This window comes from Lepidochelys kempii, chromosome 1 (assembly GCF_965140285.1).
Source record: "Lepidochelys kempii isolate rLepKem1 chromosome 1, rLepKem1.hap1, whole genome shotgun sequence".
In the NCBI taxonomy this organism is placed as follows: Eukaryota; Metazoa; Chordata; order Testudines; family Cheloniidae; genus Lepidochelys; species Lepidochelys kempii.
The window spans coordinates 222,661,128-222,682,996 of record NC_136380.1 but is presented as its reverse complement, the minus strand read 5'-3'; the positions used below and the strand labels follow the sequence as shown (position 1 = coordinate 222,682,996).

The following is a 21,869-nucleotide window of genomic DNA, read 5'->3' as shown; positions in this document are numbered from 1 at the left end:
ACTGGCTTATGAACCTGGAACTCACTCTCCAGACAGATCAGGATGACCATGAACTTCAGTATCTTCAAAGCACAATGCCGTACCCACTTTTTTGACCTAGCCTTCCCACAGTGACACCACAACCAAAAATTAAAAACAAATAGGTAATGCTTTGCAAGGAACACAGAAAAGAGAAAGAGATTTAGTTTATATGTACATTTCATAATTTTGGGAGGAGGTTAGATACCATAATGATGGGCATTATGTAAGAGCCTAGATAGTGCATGGCAAGTTGTAGGACAAAGATAAACTGCTTACTTGATGTGCTTTTTATTTTACGAAATAAGAAACACACTTTAAATAATCAATGTAAGTATAGAATATATTTAAACAGTGACTGACACCAGCTGGACAGCTTTGAAAAACGTTCTCTAAATTCTCTTTATATATGTCCGGGGAAATAGTCAGGTTTTACCTCTAACCTGTCAAAATGGGTAAGAGGGTTTTTTTTAAAGCACCTAAGTGATGTAGAACCCAAACTCATCTCGACACTTTTGAAAACTTTACCCAGTATATTCACAGTGGTGACTGAAATGAGTAACCCCAGGCATGGAGCAAGTTGGTGTTATTCTAAGCAGAAGTGTAGCACTAGATGAGGTCTTCAAGGCAGTAGGAAGGTGCAGAGATGCACTGCCCACAGGGAGCATTTAGTATGTTGCTATTTATCTTACAGATGAGAAAACTGAAGCACAGAAAAGTTAAGTGATGTATCCCCACAGCTACACAGCTGGCTTGATTCTTATTGATGCTAAAGCCCCTGTTACACCACTCGGACAGTATAAGAGGCCTTCAAGGAAGCATAAATTACATTTATGGCCTCTATACGCTGCCAGCATGATGTCAAAAGGGCCTTAATGTAACTGAGACTCAGGCCTGAAGACTGTGTAGCAGAGCTGGACTATAACTCAGGTCAGTTCCCTTTCTTACCCACGCTCACTACCCCTAAGGAGAGGGCTAATCCCCCTGTCCTTGCGTTTGCTACATGGCAAAAAGGAGTTGGAAGGAAGACTCATTGCACCCTCTTCATCTCCTTGTGCACCTGTGCATAGCCAGTCATGAGCAGGCTCATGGTAAATATAATATGGAATAGCATAGACTTCTCCAATGTAATTTCTACACAATAACACTGCTAAATGCAATAATCTGCAGCTGACAGTGTGGGCTAGGATGGAATTTATTAAACAATTCCTTACCCTGTAATTTAACTATGGTTTTTCTGTGGTTCCCTTGTTTAATGCCTGTGGGACTCAAAAGCAATTACAGATTATCATTACAGACTTCATTTGGCTGGCAAAACCACTCCATGTTGAAATGAGATATTTTGTGGCATGTAAATCTAAAGGGAGAGTCTGAGCATTTCTAACATTCATTTCTACTATCTACCCAGTAGCCTTTGGGGTGTTTCATGCCTTTGTTTATTAGTGGTGCTGCTATATGGCTTACTAAAAAAAAAATCAGAGATCAAGAAGGTCACTATCATTTCTGATCAGGTGACATTCTACAGGAAAACCTTACCTTGAAATACATCAGAGAAATGTGGGACTTTATCACAGAACTTGCAACCTCATTCCAGGTTTTGATTCTCTCTCTCCCATCTGGGTAAATGAAACACATTATTTTGGGGAAACTGGGGAAAATGCAAGAATTGCCCCAAGTCACCACTGGTTTTTTTGATCTAGCAAACGTGGCATCTTTCAAGTAAAAGATTTTTAAAGCACATCGTGTCTCCCTGACTTTGGCTTGGTGCTTGGACAAATGAGTTACAACACATTAAGAGAAACTCTGCAGTAAATAAAAAACTGCTTTTATTAATACTTTCCTTTATTGTTTTCATAGTTTGTTTAATAACTGATGTATAGATAATTTATCTCAAGCCAAATCTGTTATTTATTGATTGATTGCATACACTACCTAGATTCACTGCCTGGATTTGATTAATCTTCATTTTTAATTGTATTTTGCATTTATATATAGGATGAACCTTGTTTAGTGTCCTCGTTTTATGAGCTGCTGACTTTCATGCTTCATTATAAGGCTTTGTGTGGCTTGATGGATTCTTGCCTAATGGCTTTCACATGTATGTTAAATTAAGATTTGTTGTTTGTTATACATGCACTTATTGTAGCCCCTGCAGTCAGGTTTCCTGGACCTTGGTGCACAATGCATCCTTAGGGCTTAACCCCTTCCTGCCCACGCTGTAGCAGGGTGGACAGGAGGCGGTTAGGTTATGTCGGTGTCCAGCAGCAGCCTGGAAGTGTTAGCTGTCTTTCGACACTGTGTGGACAGGAAGAGACAAGCTGCTTCCAGCCACAGGGGTCAGGGGGGAGAAAAGAAGAGATGAGCTCTGCAAATACATGGGCCAGGTCATCCCTTTCCTCTCCTCCACCTCCCCTGTGGTTGGTAGCAGCTCCTGTCCCTTCCCTCCCGCACAGTGCCGAAAGGCTGCTGCTGGCCACATTCTGGTGTGAACCCTGGCAGATATCTGGGAAGGGGGAGCATGTGACTTTGTGTGTGTCTTTCCCCCCCCACCCCCCCATGTGTTGCCTCAGGAAGACACGGCACCAGGAACTGGGAGAGGCAGAACCATACCAGGAGCCCAGCCAGGCATGGAGGGCAGAGTGCACCATGCGGGGAGGGGAGGGGAGGGTCAGTCGTGACAGAGACATACGGGAGTGTGTGTGTGTCACCTCTCCCCGTGTGTGTGTAGGAGGATGGGGTGTGTATGTCACCCCTCCCTGTGTGAACCCTAAAGCCTTAAAGATAAGAAGGTAAATAAAAATAATTCAACTACACAGTATTTCTTTTTAATGGGGGCTCAGTCAACTTGATGTTAATTTGAACATCTGTACTGCATAGTTCTGATTGATCGCCTTTGACCTCGCTAGAATACGAGTAATTTTACCAGGTGCCCCATATTCAGCATAGGGAAATATGGTCACCCTACAGATAGGCAACTGTTGGAATTTTCAAAAGCACCTAAGCAAGATAGGCACCTACTCCCACTGAAATCAATAAGAGGCCTAGTGTCCTTGGCTAACATTTGCCCTCCTCTCACGACTGTGCTGTTTGGTTGTCATGCTTCGCCACAGATGTAGCTGCATTTCATTAGTGCTGTATGTTGTGTATAGATTTAAAGCATTTGGGGATGAAAGACCCTATGTACAAGTAAGATATTTTTATTTTTAGAATGTGTTTTGTTTGATTATTTATTATCTAGTTAGCTTGGATTAAACTATATAGAGATAAAGTCTACTCTCATTTGTACCTAACTATCTCCACTGAAGGCAGTGAAATTACAAAGCTGTCCCATAAACTGAAATAGTACAGTGAGACGTAATTGCCATATTTCAGTTAAAGTATTTCTTGCTGCCATTCTCTTGTCCATGATTTTAAGCCCCACCTCAAGATAACTGGATAATTTTTTTTCTGTTTTCTGTTTTCTATTTTCTGTTTTTATTTTATTTTATGTTCTATTTTCTATTTTTCTGTTTTCTATTTTCCAGACCAAAAACAATGATGGTGTACAACTGTACAACAGGTGGAATCAACCCTTTCTGCTGGGGAGATATAGGTAAGTTCTAACTAAAGCAAGAAAACAAACCATCAGTGGGGTTCCAGACATGGAAACAATGGTCCTGGTTTTAGCTGACAGACTCAGTAGCAGCAGCCTGACCCTGTAAGCGCTCAACATGTGGAACTCCCTTTACAGTGAACAGGTGTGCTGCGTGCAGAGGTTTCACAGATCAGACGTAACCCCCAATTCAGAAAAGCACTGAAGCATCTGCTTCATTTTAAAAGTGTGAATAATCTCATTCCTGCTCATCAAACCGTTTAAGTGCATGCTTAATTTTAAGTGTTTGAGTAATCCCATCCCCATTCATCAAAGCCCATGCTTAAGTGCTTTGCTGAACTTTTAAGGTTATGAAGAAAGGAGTAGGAGGTCATGGCTTCAAGTTCCATAGGAAGATGCTATAAATATCCAGACCCAAATTTCCTCTTTTTTGCTTTATTGTGTTTAAATCCAGTTAGAAAACCTTTGACATGAATGATGTAATTTCCAAAGGCCGCTCTAATTATCAGAATAGAAAAAGTTAGTATATGAAGAGAAAATAAAATAGCCGTTTCTTCATGTTTCTATGGTGCACCTTAAGCATACAGTCTTGAAATAGAAATGTTTTTGATTCACTTGAAAAGATGACCCTGGAAAGAACAGACTTAATTTAACAGAGTTTGCCTTTCATTGCAAAAATCTTGTCAATACAAATGTTGAAGCCATTTTCATGGCTATTTTGTTTTTGTTTTTTACTTTTGAGTGAAATGTTTTTAATCTGGCATGATGCTGAGTCAGAGACGATGGAAATGTAAGGATAAATCCTGAGGTCTTTACTCAGAAAAAATGCCACAGAAAGCCAAGAGCAGAATTTGGTCCATACTGTAGAGGTATCTTCAGCTACAGTATTGAAAATCAGCATAACCAGTCAGTATACTGCAGCAGAAACATATTGGGCCTGATTCTCCACTGCCTAGCACAAACTGTCTTCATACCGCTAGTCGAGATCAAAGCCTTCATAACACTCCTATTTGTCACCTTTTCTGTTTTATTTTCCGCATGTAATTTTGTTAATGAAAATACTGATACATAAATGGATTGTACCTAATCTTTTCCTAGCACAGTGCTCATTAGTCTAACTAGGAACTTGGATTCATCAGACACTGTAACAGAAGCTTGCATTTCTGATGGTTCAGCTCCATCCACTTACATCCAGATGCACAAGGCAAGCTTGTGCATGAGCAGTTCGGCTTTGTAAATGGACTGAGGGCAAAATTCTCTCTGATCCGCAGTGCAGATCTGTCGTGCATATTTTTCTGCCCAGAGCTGCCATTGAGGTCAGTGAGAGTTTGCATGGGGACTGAGTGCAGAACGTGCAATGGAAAGATTTACTGTAGATTTGGGAGCAGAATTTTGCCCTAAATGAAGCGGTACTGTTTCTGAAGTGGGTTTGAGAAGGGATTACCACATTAGTAGTTCAGGTTTACCACATAAGTATTGTCTTCAAAAGCAAGTGCACAAGTGGAATTTCCAAATGGTCTGCTTTCCATTTCCTATAAATAAGGATACACACTTTTAAAATGGCCTTTATACATGACAGACTTTCTGAACCTTTCTCTGTGTAACTTCCTATCTATCCTCTATGCTTTTCACGTTGGCTCCTACATTCCAGGATTTGTGGTGTGTACTTTTCATATACAGAGATTTTTAAGGCCAGAAGGGACCATGAAGATCATCTAGTCTGACCTCCTGCATAACACAAGCCATTGAACCTCACCTAATAATCCTTATTACAGGCAGGACTGGTAGCACTTCCCATTATTATACCCTATTTTCAGGTGCTTATAACCTTGTCAAAATTTAATTGTTTGAGCTGAAATTTCCCTTGTCAAATCTGGAAAATTAGAGTAAAAAAGGTCCAGCCATTTCCGAGAACGAAGGTAGGGGAAAATACATTGTTTTGCCTTTGTTAAAAAAAAATTGAGCAAACTTTTTCTTTGAGATCTTCCAGCATGCCCATGTTTTGAAGTCGGTAGTTGATCTTTGGAAGAGGAGTAGACTTTGTGTCATGGATGTCCCTTATACCATCCCTATAAAAATTGTCCCATAATTGGCTACAAATAGCCATTGAAAAATCACAGTTTAAACATGCTCAGTAGAGACCTCTTAGAGTTTAACCGTTAAAATCTCTGATGGCTCCATCTTTATTGAGCATGCTCAAACCTCTCACAGCTTCTAGTGCTGACCGGACTGCATTTGCACCACCCCACAGAGTGGCTGAGCATGCTTCCTCCAACCCTGAGTGATGGGGAGTCAGAAGGACTTTCCCTGTAATGACTGCTCCAAGTTGGGGTGGGGAACATGCTTGAACAGAAATCCTGGAAGTCTAAATCATTATCCCAATTTTACAGATAGGTAAACTGAGGCACAGAGAGTGACGTGACAAGCCTAGTCACCCAGAAGGCCAGTGGAAAACATAAGAGCTTCTAATGTTGACTGGTTCTTTTCCCTGCTACCCAGAATGCTCAGGATCACAGACAGACTCTTTAGCTGAAGAATTATGTTTGTTTGTTCACTGCATCAGTGAGTGATCAGTCCGTCGAAACAGGGCACAGCATAGGGTTAAATGCAAGCACACACCCACATTCAGGTGCTCGCTTTAAATACATTGTTACAAAGTTATTCATTCTATACTGTAGAGCCTCCCTATCATGCCCTTCACAGTAGGGAATGTTGGGCTGTAGTTAGGGGCTGCCAGCTTCTCCAGCCCGGAGCTGCAGCAGTGGGCTGACAGGCCCTGGAGCCTCAGCCTGGGCAGAGTGCTCCTCCTGCCCCACAACTGGGACAGAAATCTCCTCCAGCCCCAGGCCCAGAGGAGCATGCTGCCCTCCGCCATGGCCCCGGGGCCAGAGGAGCTCACTCTGCCCCCGCCACAGCCCCACCACCACCTTACTATGATGAACCCCTGGCTACACAGAACAAATGGCTCGGATCCCCAGGGTTCATTATAGCAACAGTGTACTGTAGTGTATGAACACCTTTTCTGCCAGGTGCTAAGATTAGTTTGCTAACTCATTTATTTACCTGATCAGGTTGCTGGCTCAGCTTTTTACCTGGTTATTCTCTTTCCTTGCAAGACAAGCAGGAAATATACCTTCTACATATTACATCCTACATAGCCCCTTCTTTTCTTATTTTACGTGCAACACTATCCCATAACTTGTTTCAGTTCTTTATTATGTAGTTGTCCGTTTTTTCCATCTCAGTGTGTGTCCAGAAAAATACCCCCTGCTTGGTGTGTATTAGTCTATAGGCCTGTTTGTTAGCCGGGGATAGAATTTTGGCTTTGACTTTTTCATTCTCTTATATCCTTACTAATATGTGTGAACAAAGACATTGTGTGTTACACCTGCCCACAAGCTGATGGGGTGAAAAGAGGTAAGAGATAAAGTTAAAAGTGTTACAGGGTATGCTGGGAGTGCAATATATGAGCATACACTGGACAGCTGCCTGGCTCCTCTCTCAAGCCAAGGTCAAGCAACCAGTTAGGAAGAGCAAGTGGGGATGGGTAGCGGAGGCATAAGAAACACTAAAAGCCAAAGAAAATCCTGGCCTTGGCCAGAACAAAACCTCACTCCTCACCCCTCCCCTGGGATACAAAAGAGGTGGGACAAAGACCCCAGACCCATTACCCTCCAAAACGGAACTTGACCATAAGTTGTAAGGGGTGGGACTAGGGGTGTGCACTTCAGGTATATTTGGGCTTGCTAAGAAGGAGGAGGTGAGAAATGGGAATGGGGACACAGGCAAGGTTCTGCAACATCAGAGCTGGGAAGGGGGACATGGGATAAATGCTCTGTGACATCAGAGCCGGGAACATACTCTGCCAGCATATAGAGCTATGGAGCTGCTTGCCTGAAACTAACCCCAATAAACATAGCATTGCCTGCACTTTGGACTTCTGGTCTAGCATCAGCAGCTGCCGTCCTCCTCTGTCATGCCCAAATAAGTCCAGGTGACCATGAGTTAGATGATTATTCCTAGCTCTCTCTTTACATTGTTCAGTGTTAGCTGTCGCAGCGTGCCTATGTAAGTGATACCAGAGATGGCTTCAGCACTCAATTTACTTTTATGTAGCGGGCCCACTACCATACATGTGGGGAAAACAAGACTTGGGCCGTAGGATGTCAACCAGCAGGGCTAGGCTGCTATTGGTGGCCTCTTTACACACAACCCAAATCCATGCCCCACATATCTTGAGAATGGCTACACGTCCCTATATATGACACCAGATAATGTTGCCAATTAATGTTCCATACATGGGTGTGAGATGTTAGGCCCGGAATACACAATAATCTGTGCTGTAACAGAAACAACTGTTGCTAAGCATTTTGAATATACATCCGTTGCCGTAAATTTTGTAGAAATACACACAACCATCCTACCAAACAAAACACACAGATTACCACTAGGTGCAGGAGGACCAGGTGTTGTCTTCGAGTTCTCATGTTAGCATACATTAAGTCATCCCACCAGTTATTGGCTTCTGCTGCTCTAAACTCTTTTTCCAACCTCATTCACACTTAATTTGAGGATACGTGACATCTTGCTTGTTTCCTGAGCTGTGTTCCATACGACCTCTACTGACTTCAGCAAGGCCTTCCAATGCATTGATTGCTGAATCTCTAATTTTATGTTGTTAAACACATCTCCCCCTGACTAGGTTACATTTTGAGTGATAATGTTGGGCACAGTTTGCCAATTTTAATTTCCCAATTTTATACTCTTTAATGAGACATTGCTGCACCATGTGACTTGTGAGATCTTTACACAATGTATATACCCTTCCAAGGTGACACTTGACACATTATTAGTATTGTTTAAATGAGAGCAGACCTTCCCATTCCCTACATGTGTAACATGATTTTTGGCAGGGGCACTTCCTCTAGATGGCAGTTCTCACTTGTGTTCCAACACCCACCTTTTACCAGTTGCAATTCCCCTGGCTGACAAACCCAACTATCATAAATTTCTTCTACACATATGGAAAAATCTGCATCACTGAGCCTTCCCTCCTCGTCTACCCATGCTTGTGGCTCCTGTCAAATTTTGGTGGTCACATTTTCAGCCATAAGAGTGAACATCCATCTCTCTATGCTAACCCTGCTAACATTCCCCAGAGGCAGTTTATTAGTATATAATTTCAGGGAGGTATGATGGGTATGTAGAATTATTTGCTGACCTCCTGTAAGATATTTAAACTTCATCAGTGCCCAATATGCACACAAAACCACCTTTTCACACACTGAGTATTTTAACTCCACACTTTGCAACAACTGTGACGTAAATGCCACTGGTCTCCCTTCTGTCCCATAAACTGTGTGACTACAGCCCCAAGACTACCATCCCCCACCATTATCCAGAAAGAGTAAGTTTTCTCCGAATTTGGCACTACCAGTGTAGGGGTACTCTCTAGACCTTCTTTTAGTTTGCAGAAAGAATCCCTAAGTTCCTCCTCCCATTCCAAAACTTTAGCTTTTACTAATTCATGTAGGGGTTTTGCCACTTCAACATACTTAAGAATGAAATCCCTGCAGAATCCAGTCAATCCTAAAAATGACCAGAAACTCCTTTTGTCTTGTGGAAAAGGGAGTTTTTCAATTAGGGCCACCCTAAACGTGTTAACACTTCTCCCATCTTTTCCTAGGATGTTACTCCTAGGAAATTAACTGTACTTTGATGGATCTGGATCTTAATCTGGATTAATTTTAAGGCCCCTTTTCATGAGTTAAGTTAGCACTTTTGTCAACAACTCATCATGTTCCTCCTTACTCCTTCCCTGGACTAAGATATCATCTACCTACTGAATGATTAATTTATGATTTCCAAGATCCCCCAAAATCTTTCATGCATTTGTGAAAAATGGCAGGTGAATCTTTATATACTTGTGGTAAAACTATCCATATTGCATCCCCTAGCAAGTGAAGGCAGTTTTATATTGCTGTTCCTCTGTCAGTGGTATTGACAAAAAGCCATTTGCCATATCTACCTCTGAGAACCAGTTTGTATCTGGATGTATTTTAGCAATCATTTGTGGATATGCCACGACTACATTAGCTCCCCCTATTGCACAGTCATTCCAGGCTCTATAATCTATAGTTAGCCTCCATTTGCCACTAGGCTTCTCTACTGGCCATACAGGTGCATAACAGGTAGACCGAATTTCCCTTAGACACCCCGATGCAGCAGCTGCTGCACTTTCTCTGTTACATCTACAACAGCCTTCCAGGGCACAGCATACTGCTTTTGTGGGGGGGTGGGGATCAAGTCCCTCTATCCTAGCTATAAAACTTGTTCTTCCACAGTCTGTCTTGTGCTCTGCCCACACAGCAGCAAGAGCTTTTAACTCTGTAACTTCCATTCTGTTTACAGGCTGGTAATGTGTAACCACATTCAGACCTGGTAGGATACTAGTTATCATTGTGTTCTCCCCCCCCCCGCCCCCCACTCCTGCGGGTGGTGCCAGACACACAGGTTAGCCAGATCTATTAAAAGATTGTAGGCTCCAAGTACTGCTGCTGACAGTATCTTTTCCTTAGCATTTACTACCATGGTAGCCTATACTTGTAAGTTTCCCATTTGTATTAAAATCCCAGTGTTAACAGTGACTTGTTCTTTTACCCCCATAATCCCCTGTATCTTCCTTTGGGCCGTTCCTTCCCTAACTTTGTGTCATGCAAATTGCTGCTCCACTATCTACTAATATTATTTCCTGCTGCCCTTCAATATATGTTTGAACATGAGGCTACCCCCATTTATCTAATTTAATAGGGCAAACCTGTAGTGCAGTGGCCTCAGGGCATGGCTCCCTCTATTGTGGGGCTGGGCTTCCAGCCTTATCCTCTAATTCTTTTACCTGACACTCCAGAACCTTCTTTTCTTCCTGCAACTGCCTGAAAGAAATCCATTCTCTTATCCCTCTTTCTACCCACGCTTCCTCTTCTTCATCCCCTTCCTCTTTTCCATGCACCAGTGCCTCTCCTGGCCTCAACTTGAAACACCCTCACCTCATTTATGGGTAGGACTATCTCCTCTCTTTCCCCCGACCATACTTCAGCATGGGTAATAGTTTCCTCATAATCATGGGGCTGGGGTGAAAACTGTAGGATTGCCATGGACACTCATCTGGTAGTCCTATTAACGATTCAGTATGCTCTTGGGAGTTCCTTCCCACTCAATCATTCGGTCCATGGCCCAAATTCCATAATTCAGAGCCCTTTCCCCTACCTCTGTGGGGCTTTCCCCAGGCAAAGAAGTAACCTACTCATGTCACTTGTAGATGATGGACTACCAAACAAAATTTCACTTAATCTCCTTTGTAGCTGGCCAGTGTTTACACATCCAGCAATTCGTGTGTACAAACCTCCTAATACACCTTTCAACACCTGGTTCCAATCTTTATCATTTAAATTGCTGTCCTTCATGATGTCCGCAGCCATGCAAAGCCACTGACAAAATTTATTCCAGTCATCCCTTGGGATGGGACCTGGATTTTTCTATGGAGACTGAAATTCTCCTGCTGGCAACAATTTATCATCCAGGGTGGTGCAAATGTGATTACTGTCCATCTCAGATTTTTGAATCATAGGGGCAGCCAGATAAGCTGGAGGGACATGAGAAGGAGGGGCTGAGGTTTGGGCAAAGTAGTGAGGGAGGGACATGAGAAAGGCGGATCCTTGGGAACCAGAGGATCCCCTTGCTGGCATTGAGCCAGTTGATCTCTAAGGTTTGCTACCTTGTTCAACAATTCATCCCATTCCTGTTGTATGCTATCACAATCATTAGCTGTTTGGTGGAAGCCTTGATTAGCCATTACTGCATGTATTTTAAAAGCTTCTCCTTTATCGCCATCCCCCTCAAGCTCAGGGGGCAGTGTCTGAAGTTCAACCTCCTGAGTACACACTGCTCCTATAACACATTAATTCCTTTCATTAATCACTGTATAATGCAGACTTTCTTCTGTCCTTCCTTCACTTTCGGATCTAGCATGATTACCTTACGGGACGTCTGAATCTCCTCCCAGGCCCCTGTTTTCTGGGGATCAGTGTCATAGGGACCTCCCTTGTCACTGACCCAAACTTCCACAAAGATAACCAAGTCCATATAGCAAAGCCCAGTTATGACCCTTTACTTTATCCCAACCAGACCCCACTATAGACCTTCAAAATTCCCCACAGGACTGTGTACTCGCCGACCATCGTGGGCTCCACTCCCAGTCATGGCACCAAACTGTTGACTGGTTCTTTTCCCTGCTACCCAGAACGGTCAGGTTCACAGACAGACTCCTGAGTTGAAAATGTGTGTCATTTATTCATTGCTTCAGTGCGTGATCGGTCCACCAAAACAGGGCACAGCATAGGTTAAATGCAAGCACACACCCACATTCAGATGTGCCCTAAATATATTGTTACAAAACTATTATATATTGTGTAAGCATTTTTTCTGCCTAGCACTAAGATTAATTTGCTAACTCAGTTGTTTACCTGACTGGACGCTGACCCTGTTGTTTACCTGATCAGATTGCTGGCTCAGCTTTTTACCTTGCTGTTCTCTTTCCTTGCCAGAAAAGCAGGCATCTTTTCATATGTCCCAACACCTAAAACATACATTCTACATATTACATCCTACACTAAGGAAACAAATTACTCATAAATTTAAACAGTTCATTATTAAATGTGCAGTAAACTCTGCACACATGGACATCTGTAATTAGCATCCCCTTTTTAAAGGATCTTTTTTTGAACTTTGCTCATGTGGTATCCAGTAAAATGTTGCTCAACTTTCAATCAAAGAAATTTGGACCAGTCAAGCAATGATTTGCTGACCCTTTGAGGGGCTGATTCCGGTAAGTTTTAGTGTATCCACATTATCCAGTGTTTTCTTTTATCTTTCAGTTTAGCTGTTTTCATCTTTTAATATAACACTTCCCCTGGTATAAAGTGTCCCGGGATATAAAATGCCACTACAGTCAGTGAGATTGCATGGGAGAAGAATTTGGCTCTTTGTAAGGAGCCAGATCCTGATAAGAGATTAGCCTCGTAATAGGAGCAACGCCTTAACTAATTTCACTGTCTCTGATGTGTCATTTTGCTGTGGAAATAGGGAGTCCCTTACATTTAAGTATTAAATGGGAGTGACTGTAGACTGTATGACTCTATTGGGATTTCTTTCTTGAAACCAGTTGTATGTTTCTTTTATGAGTTATATTTTCTTTTCACCAAGCAGTTGAAATAGTTCATAAGAATGAGTGAGCTGCAAGGAGTGCCAAACAAGCCTCCAGGGCCAAATTTATCCCTGGAAGAACTCTGGTGAAATCAAGGATGAATTTGGCCATTCAGCATGTCTGTGAAAGTAATGGCCAGCCCCTCATCAGACATAAACTGGCATAACTCCAGTGACCCCAATGGATCTGTGCCAATTTACACTGAGAAACTATTTCTAAATGTTTTTTCCCCTGCTTTGGACCAAATTCTGTTCAACACACATACAAATATACAGAAATTAATGGAGTGACAGTGGATTTGCAGTGGAATAGCAGATGGAAGAATTTAGGCTAAAACATGTTTTCTCTAAAACGTTAATCTTTCTTCAGTTCTCTTCTACTTCCCGTACTCCCTTGGTTGATTCTAAGGGCTTGTCTACAGTTGGAAATTTACTGAAATAGCTATTTTGAAATAGTTATTTCAGTGTAAGCCCCTGTCTGGACACTCTTATTCTGAAATAAGTGTTCATAAATGGGGACTTATACCAAAATAGGGTAATAATTATTCTGGAATATGTATTTCACTAAATTTCCATGTGTAGACAAGCCCTAAATGTCAGATTTTCCAATTACTTAAATTATTTTATTCCTTTTCCAAATAACAACATGCCATTGAAAGTATATTTGTGTCTCTTTTCTATTATTGTTATTATTTATTCTTATTGTTACAAAGTCTGTGCCCGACAGCTAAGCATTAGCCTGAAGTAATCTCAAAGCAATTTGTTCTGCTTTGCTGCAATTTAGGTCTGGCCAATAAAATCAAAGTGGGTTAATCTTGCTAGCTGCAGCATACTCAGTATGTTCTGAAACTTCTAGTCAAAAGCAGTTATTTAAAACAGGCCTCAATATGGTTTTCACTGTGTGAATATTAATGAATTTCAAGCCATCCAGTTTTCCCTTGATGAACTGAGATGGGCAGACTGAGTTCTGATTCTGACCCACTGAAATTCTAAATGGACTTCTAGAACTTGCTTCTTCCTTTTTTAAGGAAGGAGGAAGGCTGTCCTGGTGTCATTTTAGCAAATCTATTGGGGTCTTATTTGTGCTCAGGGTTCTTTGCCTGCCCTGAACAATTTTAATATGGCCTCTTGTACACATCCATTATGATGAGTGCTGGATGAAATTTTTTGGCCAAATTGCCAAAACGTGTGGGTGGGTTTTATTTTTGTTTGTTTGTTTGCATGTGGGTTGGGGGGTTTTTTATTTCTGAAAACTGCAGATTTGGGTCAGCTGAAATGTTTAATGAATCCGTGTTGAATTACTTCAGTTGAAAAACACTGAAAAAAATTCTGAAAAAGTCAAAATATTTCAATTTGATATTTTCAAAATAAAACATTTTGATTTTTTGATTTGAACCAACTTTTCATTTTGAAATTTACTTGAATTTGTTTTAGGCCCAGATTTACCTCTTTTCCACACAAACCTAGTGCTTGGACACTTATTACTAGACATTATTTACAGCAGAATTGGTGTACAAGGTTAGAGAAAATATTCTAAAAATTAACGGTCTCTTTTGATGCTTCTTATACCAGTGTCCTTATATGTCCCGCATTTTACATCCATCACATATAGCGATATACATGTACTTATCTACATAATGGCCTTGTTGTACTGAGAGCTATAATACTCTTATACTGATTTGGGATTTTGAACTGTTGGGGCTGATTTTCAAAAGAGCTCAACTCCTTCCCATTTATGCATGTAAATAGGGTTCAGATTCTCAGAAGCGCTCAGCATGCAAACCTCTTTTGAAAATCTAGCTGCTTAATCTGACCCCAGTTGTGAGTACTGAGCACTTCTGAAAAAGCAACATGCCTAGGCACACAGAGGCTAGTACACATAGTACAGATATCGATGCAGCCACCTCAGTGAAATAAGGGCTATGGTCTCCCCAGTGTAAGTCTTGAGAGAAAGAAATTAAAGGCAGGAATTAAGCTACCAGATAGAATAAGGTGGTTTCAATCATAAATTAGCCACAGCACCAGTTACGCCAATTGTGCAGAATGCTTTTGTATTTTCCACCAGTCACCGAACCTCCCTTCATTGAGATTTTCATGTAGGTCTCACAGCCATCTCAGGTATTTACTAATACAATACAAGGGTGATGTCTGCCTCCTGCTTTTCAGCATTTTCTCTTGTGTCTCCTCTGCCATTTGTTGAACATGATTTCCACATCACGAAGAAAAACACTGCAGCATGCTGCAGCTGTTTTGCTAGAAGCCTTAATTAGTTAACACAGAGGAGGCATTGCTGATTTGCCCAAATTCCATGTATGATATGTGATTTGAAATGACAATGGCTGCATTTTATAAATATAACAATGATTTGTCTTTTTTTAATCACAGCCAAAGATAGCAAGAGTAGCGGATGGAGGACTAAATAAGTGACAAGTAACTCTTGTGAGTTTCCATTAGGAAAGGGAGAGGCTAAATAAACTCTGAAACTTGAACACTGTTCAGGACTTAAAGAGCCTTATTAAAAAATTCTCCTTTAGGGGAGAAGGGACAGAGTTCATAGGATTTCCCACCTGATCCACAGATTCATTTATGGGGTAAGCATCTCTCTTATGATTATTTGCTGAGCACCAACATGCTTGACACTGTAATTAGCAAAGAGACGGCCTGGACACTGCCTTCAGCGCGACACCCAGACACAGCCTTCTGTTCCCCAGGGTTGGTTTATATCCCGAATTTTCAGTCTCCACTACTTGGCAAGATTTTTTTTTTTAATAACTAGTCAAATTATACTAAAACTCTTCTCTTCCCAACCCACCCTCCCACCCTTGTAATAATTCCAAAGTGGGATTAATGGAGAGGGAAAGATAGCAAGACAGGAATCTGGAGCTTGATGCATGCCTGAAACATGGAACTATATTTGCTAGCATTCAATGGAGGAACAAATGGTCAAATGTAGATTTTGAATAGCCCAAGTGTGTTCAGGAAAATTCACAGAGGTAATTATGGTCAAGTATAGCTGCCCTTGTCTGAAGTACAAAGAATAAGGTTCCCCACACTTGTAAATACCATAGAACCCATTTGGTTTCCACAATAAAAGAATTCATTGTATGTTGATGATAAAGCTGTTTAGAAGAAGTACTCCCGTGATTGGGCCTGATGAGCTCTATTTACCACTTTACTCCCATGTTCAAGAGGTGCCACATTGTATTGTTATCATCACTATCACCTGGATTCTGAGAGGTAAGGTGGGTGTTTTCCTTCTTGGGTTTCATCACAAGGTTCTGCAAGATAAATCAGGCACTAGGTTACAGGAGGTAGCTCATTTGTTTTCAAATTATCCCCTCAGTTACATGTGGGCAAATCCACTTGAAAATAAAGGATTTCCCCAGGTCTAAATATAGTAAACAATTGTCTTGTCAATGCAGACAAACAAACAGAAGCCTGAGCCGTCTCTCCTAGCTGTTCTGGCTCTGCAGGACTAACTGAGGTAAAAGGCTTTAAATGTTTATTTTTGACTCTAAAGTAAGCAGAAATGACTCTGAATACACTCAAGAAACAGGCCTGCTGAGTGAGAAGGTGCCCTTTTCACATTGCCACTTTTCAGAGTAGAACTGGTGTCAATTCCTCCTCAACCTTAAAACCCTCTCTTTAAAGATTTTTAAACTATGTCATCAGAAGGAGTTTTGTCATCCTGTGGTTAGTGTTTAGTGAAGGACCAAGATGAAAATGCTAAATTCTCTGAAGCTTAATTCAAATTTCTCCACAAAACATCATTAATGTTAACCCAGCTAGTTTACGCTGCCCAGGTGAGACTCTCCCTAATGTAAATCCACAAAAGCAGGGAAAATAAAGAATGAAATTATTCCTACAGTGTGTTACCTGCCAAGCTACATAGCCTATGGAAAGAACACATCAGCCCCAACCCCTCCTGCATATCTCTCCACCTCCATCAAAGCCAGGAGAAAACAGACATAATTAACTAGGACTATTAATTTGCTTGTTGTTTACTTACTGTCAGTGTTGGTGACTTGGAAATATTGTAATAAAATGATGCCTGTTTATAGGTGAAAACTGAAGAAGTGTGTGTACAAGTGTGTTCACTTAAAATTGTTTTGGTTTGAATTAGTGAGGGTTGTGAGTACTCCATCTGTCAGAGGATCAGGTCATTCCCTTACCAGAGATTTGGCAGTCTCAGGGTACATCTTGGACTCACCAGTAACTGCAATAGCTCATATTATTTTTTTTTTAATCTGTATTTAGCTCAGAGGTTGAGGTATTTCCTTGCTGATATAGACCTTGCCACAGTCATGCATGTTTAGTTCCAAGTGAGCTAAGGGCAGTGTTCTCTATTTGGAGCCACTCTTGAAAACCACATGGATGCTTCAGCTAGTGTTGAATGTGGCAACTTGCCTGCCTAGTGGATTGGGTTAATTTGGGTACCTGTGTTCCATGCACTGCACTTGTTTACAGTGTGCCTCTGAGTGCAATATAAGGTGATGGTTGTAGTCATTAAAGCTCTATGTAACTTGAGATCTGATTGTCTTTAGAAACTATCTCATTCTCCATGCACCGTAATCACAGCTGGTTTTAAATGAAGCAGTTCTGCTGAGAGTCACTAGAATTGAATTTCTGGGGTCAAGCAGGTGTTCTCAATGGACTTGTTTTGTCAAAGCCCAAGTTAGCTAACTCAGCATTATTGTCAGACCTCATCTGTTTGGCCATAGCTTTGTCAGATATGAGGCATTTTACTCCCCCCACCCTCTGTGTGTCATGACTTTAATTGATGCTCATTTGGTATGTAATGGGCTGAGATGCCACAGCAGTAAGCAAACTGGAAATTCTTTAAAGAAAGCATGTTAAGAGCCTATTTACTGGAGTCTGTAATATCATCATATGTCTGGCTCAAAGTGGTAGGCAAAGTGCACTCCCGCATTACTTCAAAGGTCAAGTGCATCAGATCCAAATGTGCAGAATGATAACAAGGAGGAAGAGCCAATTTTAAAATTCCAGCTGTCTAGAATCCATAGGACTTTCGGCAGATTGTCATTATGGACCTTGGTACTGCAGAGCTGGGGTGCTAGCTTTTGTGTATGTGCACCTCTGCTATGCTGTATCAAGCATGTTTATGTGTATTAGGGCTTCCTTGACTGGATGAGCTAGTGGAGCTGGCCTTTCAGTTGATAAGCCACAAACCTGTGCTTTTCTGGAGCCAAGGCTTGTGATTTATTTTCCCTAATTACCCAAGGGAGCTGTACTGAATGTATATGGCCACTTATCGTGTTAGCTTCTGGATACGTATGGAATTCTGTAAAGAAAAAAACAATAGCCTCACTCTACATTTTTCTACCAGACTAATTTCCCATGCTTTTGCAGTTTTCTTTTTGATTATGTAATACTATTTATCTCTCACTTCCACCTTTTACTTTTCTCAGTGAATGAATATATGGTAAAGAGAAGCATCTCCACAACAAGAGCCTCTCTACTCTGTGGCCCCCAAGTGAACTATAGAATTACAAAATAAAAGGAATACTAGCTCTGATTAGACAGTTGCAAAAAAAGTTTGAGGAACATTGGACTTTAGCCATTAAGCTCCTTGTAGCATGTTGGAAACAAAGACAGACAACACTGATCTCAAGCTAAAATTATACTGTACTCTTTGGTGTTTTTTTTTTAATGTTGTGTCTGACTCCTCCACCTAGCAAAATCTAACTGGCATCTTCCCAGTCACAGACTACATTCCTACATATGCTTAAGTAGGAATAGCACAGTGATGAACAGACCATACGATACCTAGCAGAGGACGGTCCAGTCACTAAGTCTGGAATCATCCAGTATGAGGGTGGTCTAGACGTAATTTGTGACTGTCAGCATTTTGATTTGGATTTCTATTTGTGACATAAGCCAAGTGAATAAAGCAACAACAGGAACACAGTTCCATGTGGTTCCCATCGAGAAGTAAATTTTTTTGGAGGTATAGGCAGCTGCCTCTGGTCCCAAGGGTCAGGAGCGGTGACATTACAGTGACTCTGTGCTACCTGGGGATTCCCTCATCATAAGGTGATAGCAGGTCAGAGGATCAGCCCTAAGTATTTTGTTTCTTAGGGCTAGTGTACATTACACAATTAAATTGGCTTAACTACATCACTCAGAGTTGTGAAAAATCCACATCTCTGAGCATCATAGTTAAGCTGACGTAACCCTCAGTGTAGATAGCACTAGGTGGATGGAAGAATTCTTCTGTTGCCCTAGCTACTGCCTCTTGGAGACATGGGTTACCTGCGCGGACAGGAGAACCCTTCCTGCTGGCATAGGTAGTGGCCACACTGTACCTGTACCATTGTAGCATTTTAAGTGTAGACATACCCTTAGTATGTGATATGAATACAGAGGTTGCCATTTTAGTCTCATTTCTCAGGCACCATAGATTATGACTACAATGGAATTAACTTCGTTGTTACATAGACAACAAATCCCACAAATGTCCGTGGTGCAGATGATGATTGCAGTTAGTTACCCTGAACCAATTCTGCTCTGAAGGAATGTGAGGAGGATTTTTTAGCCTATACAATGCATAGATGATAGAGATCTGCTCATTGTTTCTTCTCAGTACAACACAATACACGTACTGGCACTTTTTTGAAAATTATTGAAGTTCTCTTCTCTTAAGAAATACAATCATAGTTTAAAGTCAGTAGGTCAAATTTTGCTCCGAGTTATATGAGAGTAAATCTGGAGTAACCACTGACATTCATGGCGTTCCCCTGGATTTACACCACTCTATTTGAGAGTAGAATTAGAATTCACTGTTGTTGAAAGTTTGAAGCTGAAACTGGCTCCCTCTTGAAATGTTTCCTCCATCATATGTTGTTTCATTATGGCAGAGTTGCTCATAAGTGTTGCCATTAGGTTTTAGTTAAGCATTTGTTTTAAATAACTAGCAGCCCAGATTCATAGATGTTTAGGGCCAGAAGGTTCATTAGATTATTTTATCTGACCTTCTGTACAATGCATGCCAAAGAATGTAATCCATTTGCTCCTCTATTCAGCCCAATAATTTGTGTTTGACGAAAGCATATATTTCAGAGAGACATCCAATCCTGATATGAAGACTGCATATAGACCTGAATCCTTCCCCCTTGATGGCGAGACTGCCATGGAGTAGGACCAGTCCCTCAAATCATAATGAATGACGGGGATTTTTGCAAAGAGATTTATGTTGTTAAAAATGTATAAATATAAAACTAATCAAATTTTGGGCCAGCTTATCTTGTCATCCTCTATTTTTAAGGACAGTGGAAAAGACAGAGACTACATCCAACATACATTTGTGATAAATATAACAAAGGCCATGCACGAGTTGGGAAATATGTAAAGTCCCAATTAGTGGGCTCTCATTGTTGATTTTTATATCTATAAACACCACCACTTCTTTTTACATATGTATAGGATATGAATTAATCAGCATGAACCAGCCATCTTTCTCCTCTGACAAAATGTAAATCATATAATCCAGCTATTTCCCTACGACCATATTACCTGGTAATATTAATAGATCTGAGCACATTGATATGCTCATGGCAGCCTGTTCTAAAAGTGATGCATGTCTAATTCAAAATATCTGTTCTCTGTTATCTTACAGGATACTATGTCATATCCACATTCAAAAGGAACCCCCTTGAGCAGGCCTTCAGAATACCCAGGGCTCAGACAACCTCAAACCACCTGATAAACCAGTACTGGATAGCTGTCAGTCATAAGGCTCCAGCCATGCTCTACGACTTCTACTTGAGGTTAACAGGAAGAAAGCCCAGGTGAGAAGTTGCGCTACTCCATATATTATCATACCTAAAAATATCAGAGGAGAAGGGCTCTAACATGTCCTGAGAAAATCAGCCCCACAGTATCTGCACTCGCTTTAAAGTTCTTGGTTGTCTTCCTTTCTCCAGTATTACTCTTGAGCCATTTACTCAAGAAGAAAGAACTGAACCCCATTTGCTCAGCCCAGCACACGGTTCCCAGCTCTCACAGCTTTCCTGGGAGAGTCTTAGATTTTCAATCAGACTCAGCTCCATGGAGTTGGTCTCACAATTTGTGGTTTCCCAAGCTGCCAGCAGGTCAGGAGTGGCCTCTCCCTCTGGTCCCACTACCAGAACCCCACGAAGAGGAATCAGGTCAAGCATTGAACAGCAAGTGTGGGTAGACAAAAGGGTGGTGCCTGAGTCCTTTACTTTTATTGTCTGTGCTTAAACCTGGCCTTAAACCATGCATACACAAGCTTTTGATCACTGCGATATCCTGTTGTTACTTCAGTCTATCGTGAAATTGTGTCAATGCATAAAGACTCAGGCTTTGCAATGTTCAGAGTGTTACCACACAGTTATTTTGACCTGTAGGTCAGTGACACGTCCAGCAGGTGACAACCCGCATACAACAGTCTGTCAGTTGGAAAAGTGTAATGTGTGTTTCTGAGTGTTCATAAGCTCTGAACTGCATTTAAAAAGAACATTTACACTTACAGATGATTTCTGAGCATTGGCAACAGTGTGGCTAAGCAAAATGAAGGCATCCAGGACCCTTGTGTGGGGAACCCCTGTGTAAATAGTATAACAGCTTCTTTCCTGCTTTATTGCTTGTTTAACAATCACAAAAAAAACAGTGGACCAGGCCAGCTGCTTTGGCCCACTCAGGCAGCATATAGCTGGTTTAAGCAGCCATCTGTAGGGAAATCCCTGGATGGCATAGAGCTGCTATCGCAGCTGTGATGTTACCCTACCCCCTGACATGGCTGAAGGAAATGGGCCATACACCTAGAGCCGTAGTTATCCCCAACTTCAGGAATGGCCCCTAGGAACCATAGAAAACTGGGCATAAATTAGAGCAGTGCAAAAGCCTCTAGGCCAGTGGTGGGCAACCTGCGGTCCATCAGGGTAATCCACTGGCAGGCCGCCAGACAGTTTGTTTACATTTGCATGGCCACCCATGGCTCCCAGTTCACCATTCC

General features: G+C 41.5%; 1 protein-coding gene across 4 annotated transcripts in view; it reads left to right on the top strand.

The window, feature by feature from the left end:
• The window catches only part of FAR2 (fatty acyl-CoA reductase 2), a 214,413-nt gene that overhangs the window by 179,060 nt on the left and 13,484 nt on the right, over positions 1-21,869 (top strand). For all 4 annotated transcript variants that reach the window (XM_073315155.2, XM_073315146.2, XM_073315183.2 and 1 more), the window contains 2 exons: positions 3,543-3,610; positions 20,508-20,679. In XM_073315155.2, the coding sequence (XP_073171256.2) occupies positions 3,543-3,610; positions 20,508-20,679 (240 nt within the window). The remainder of the gene's footprint in view (positions 1-3,542; positions 3,611-20,507; positions 20,680-21,869) is intronic.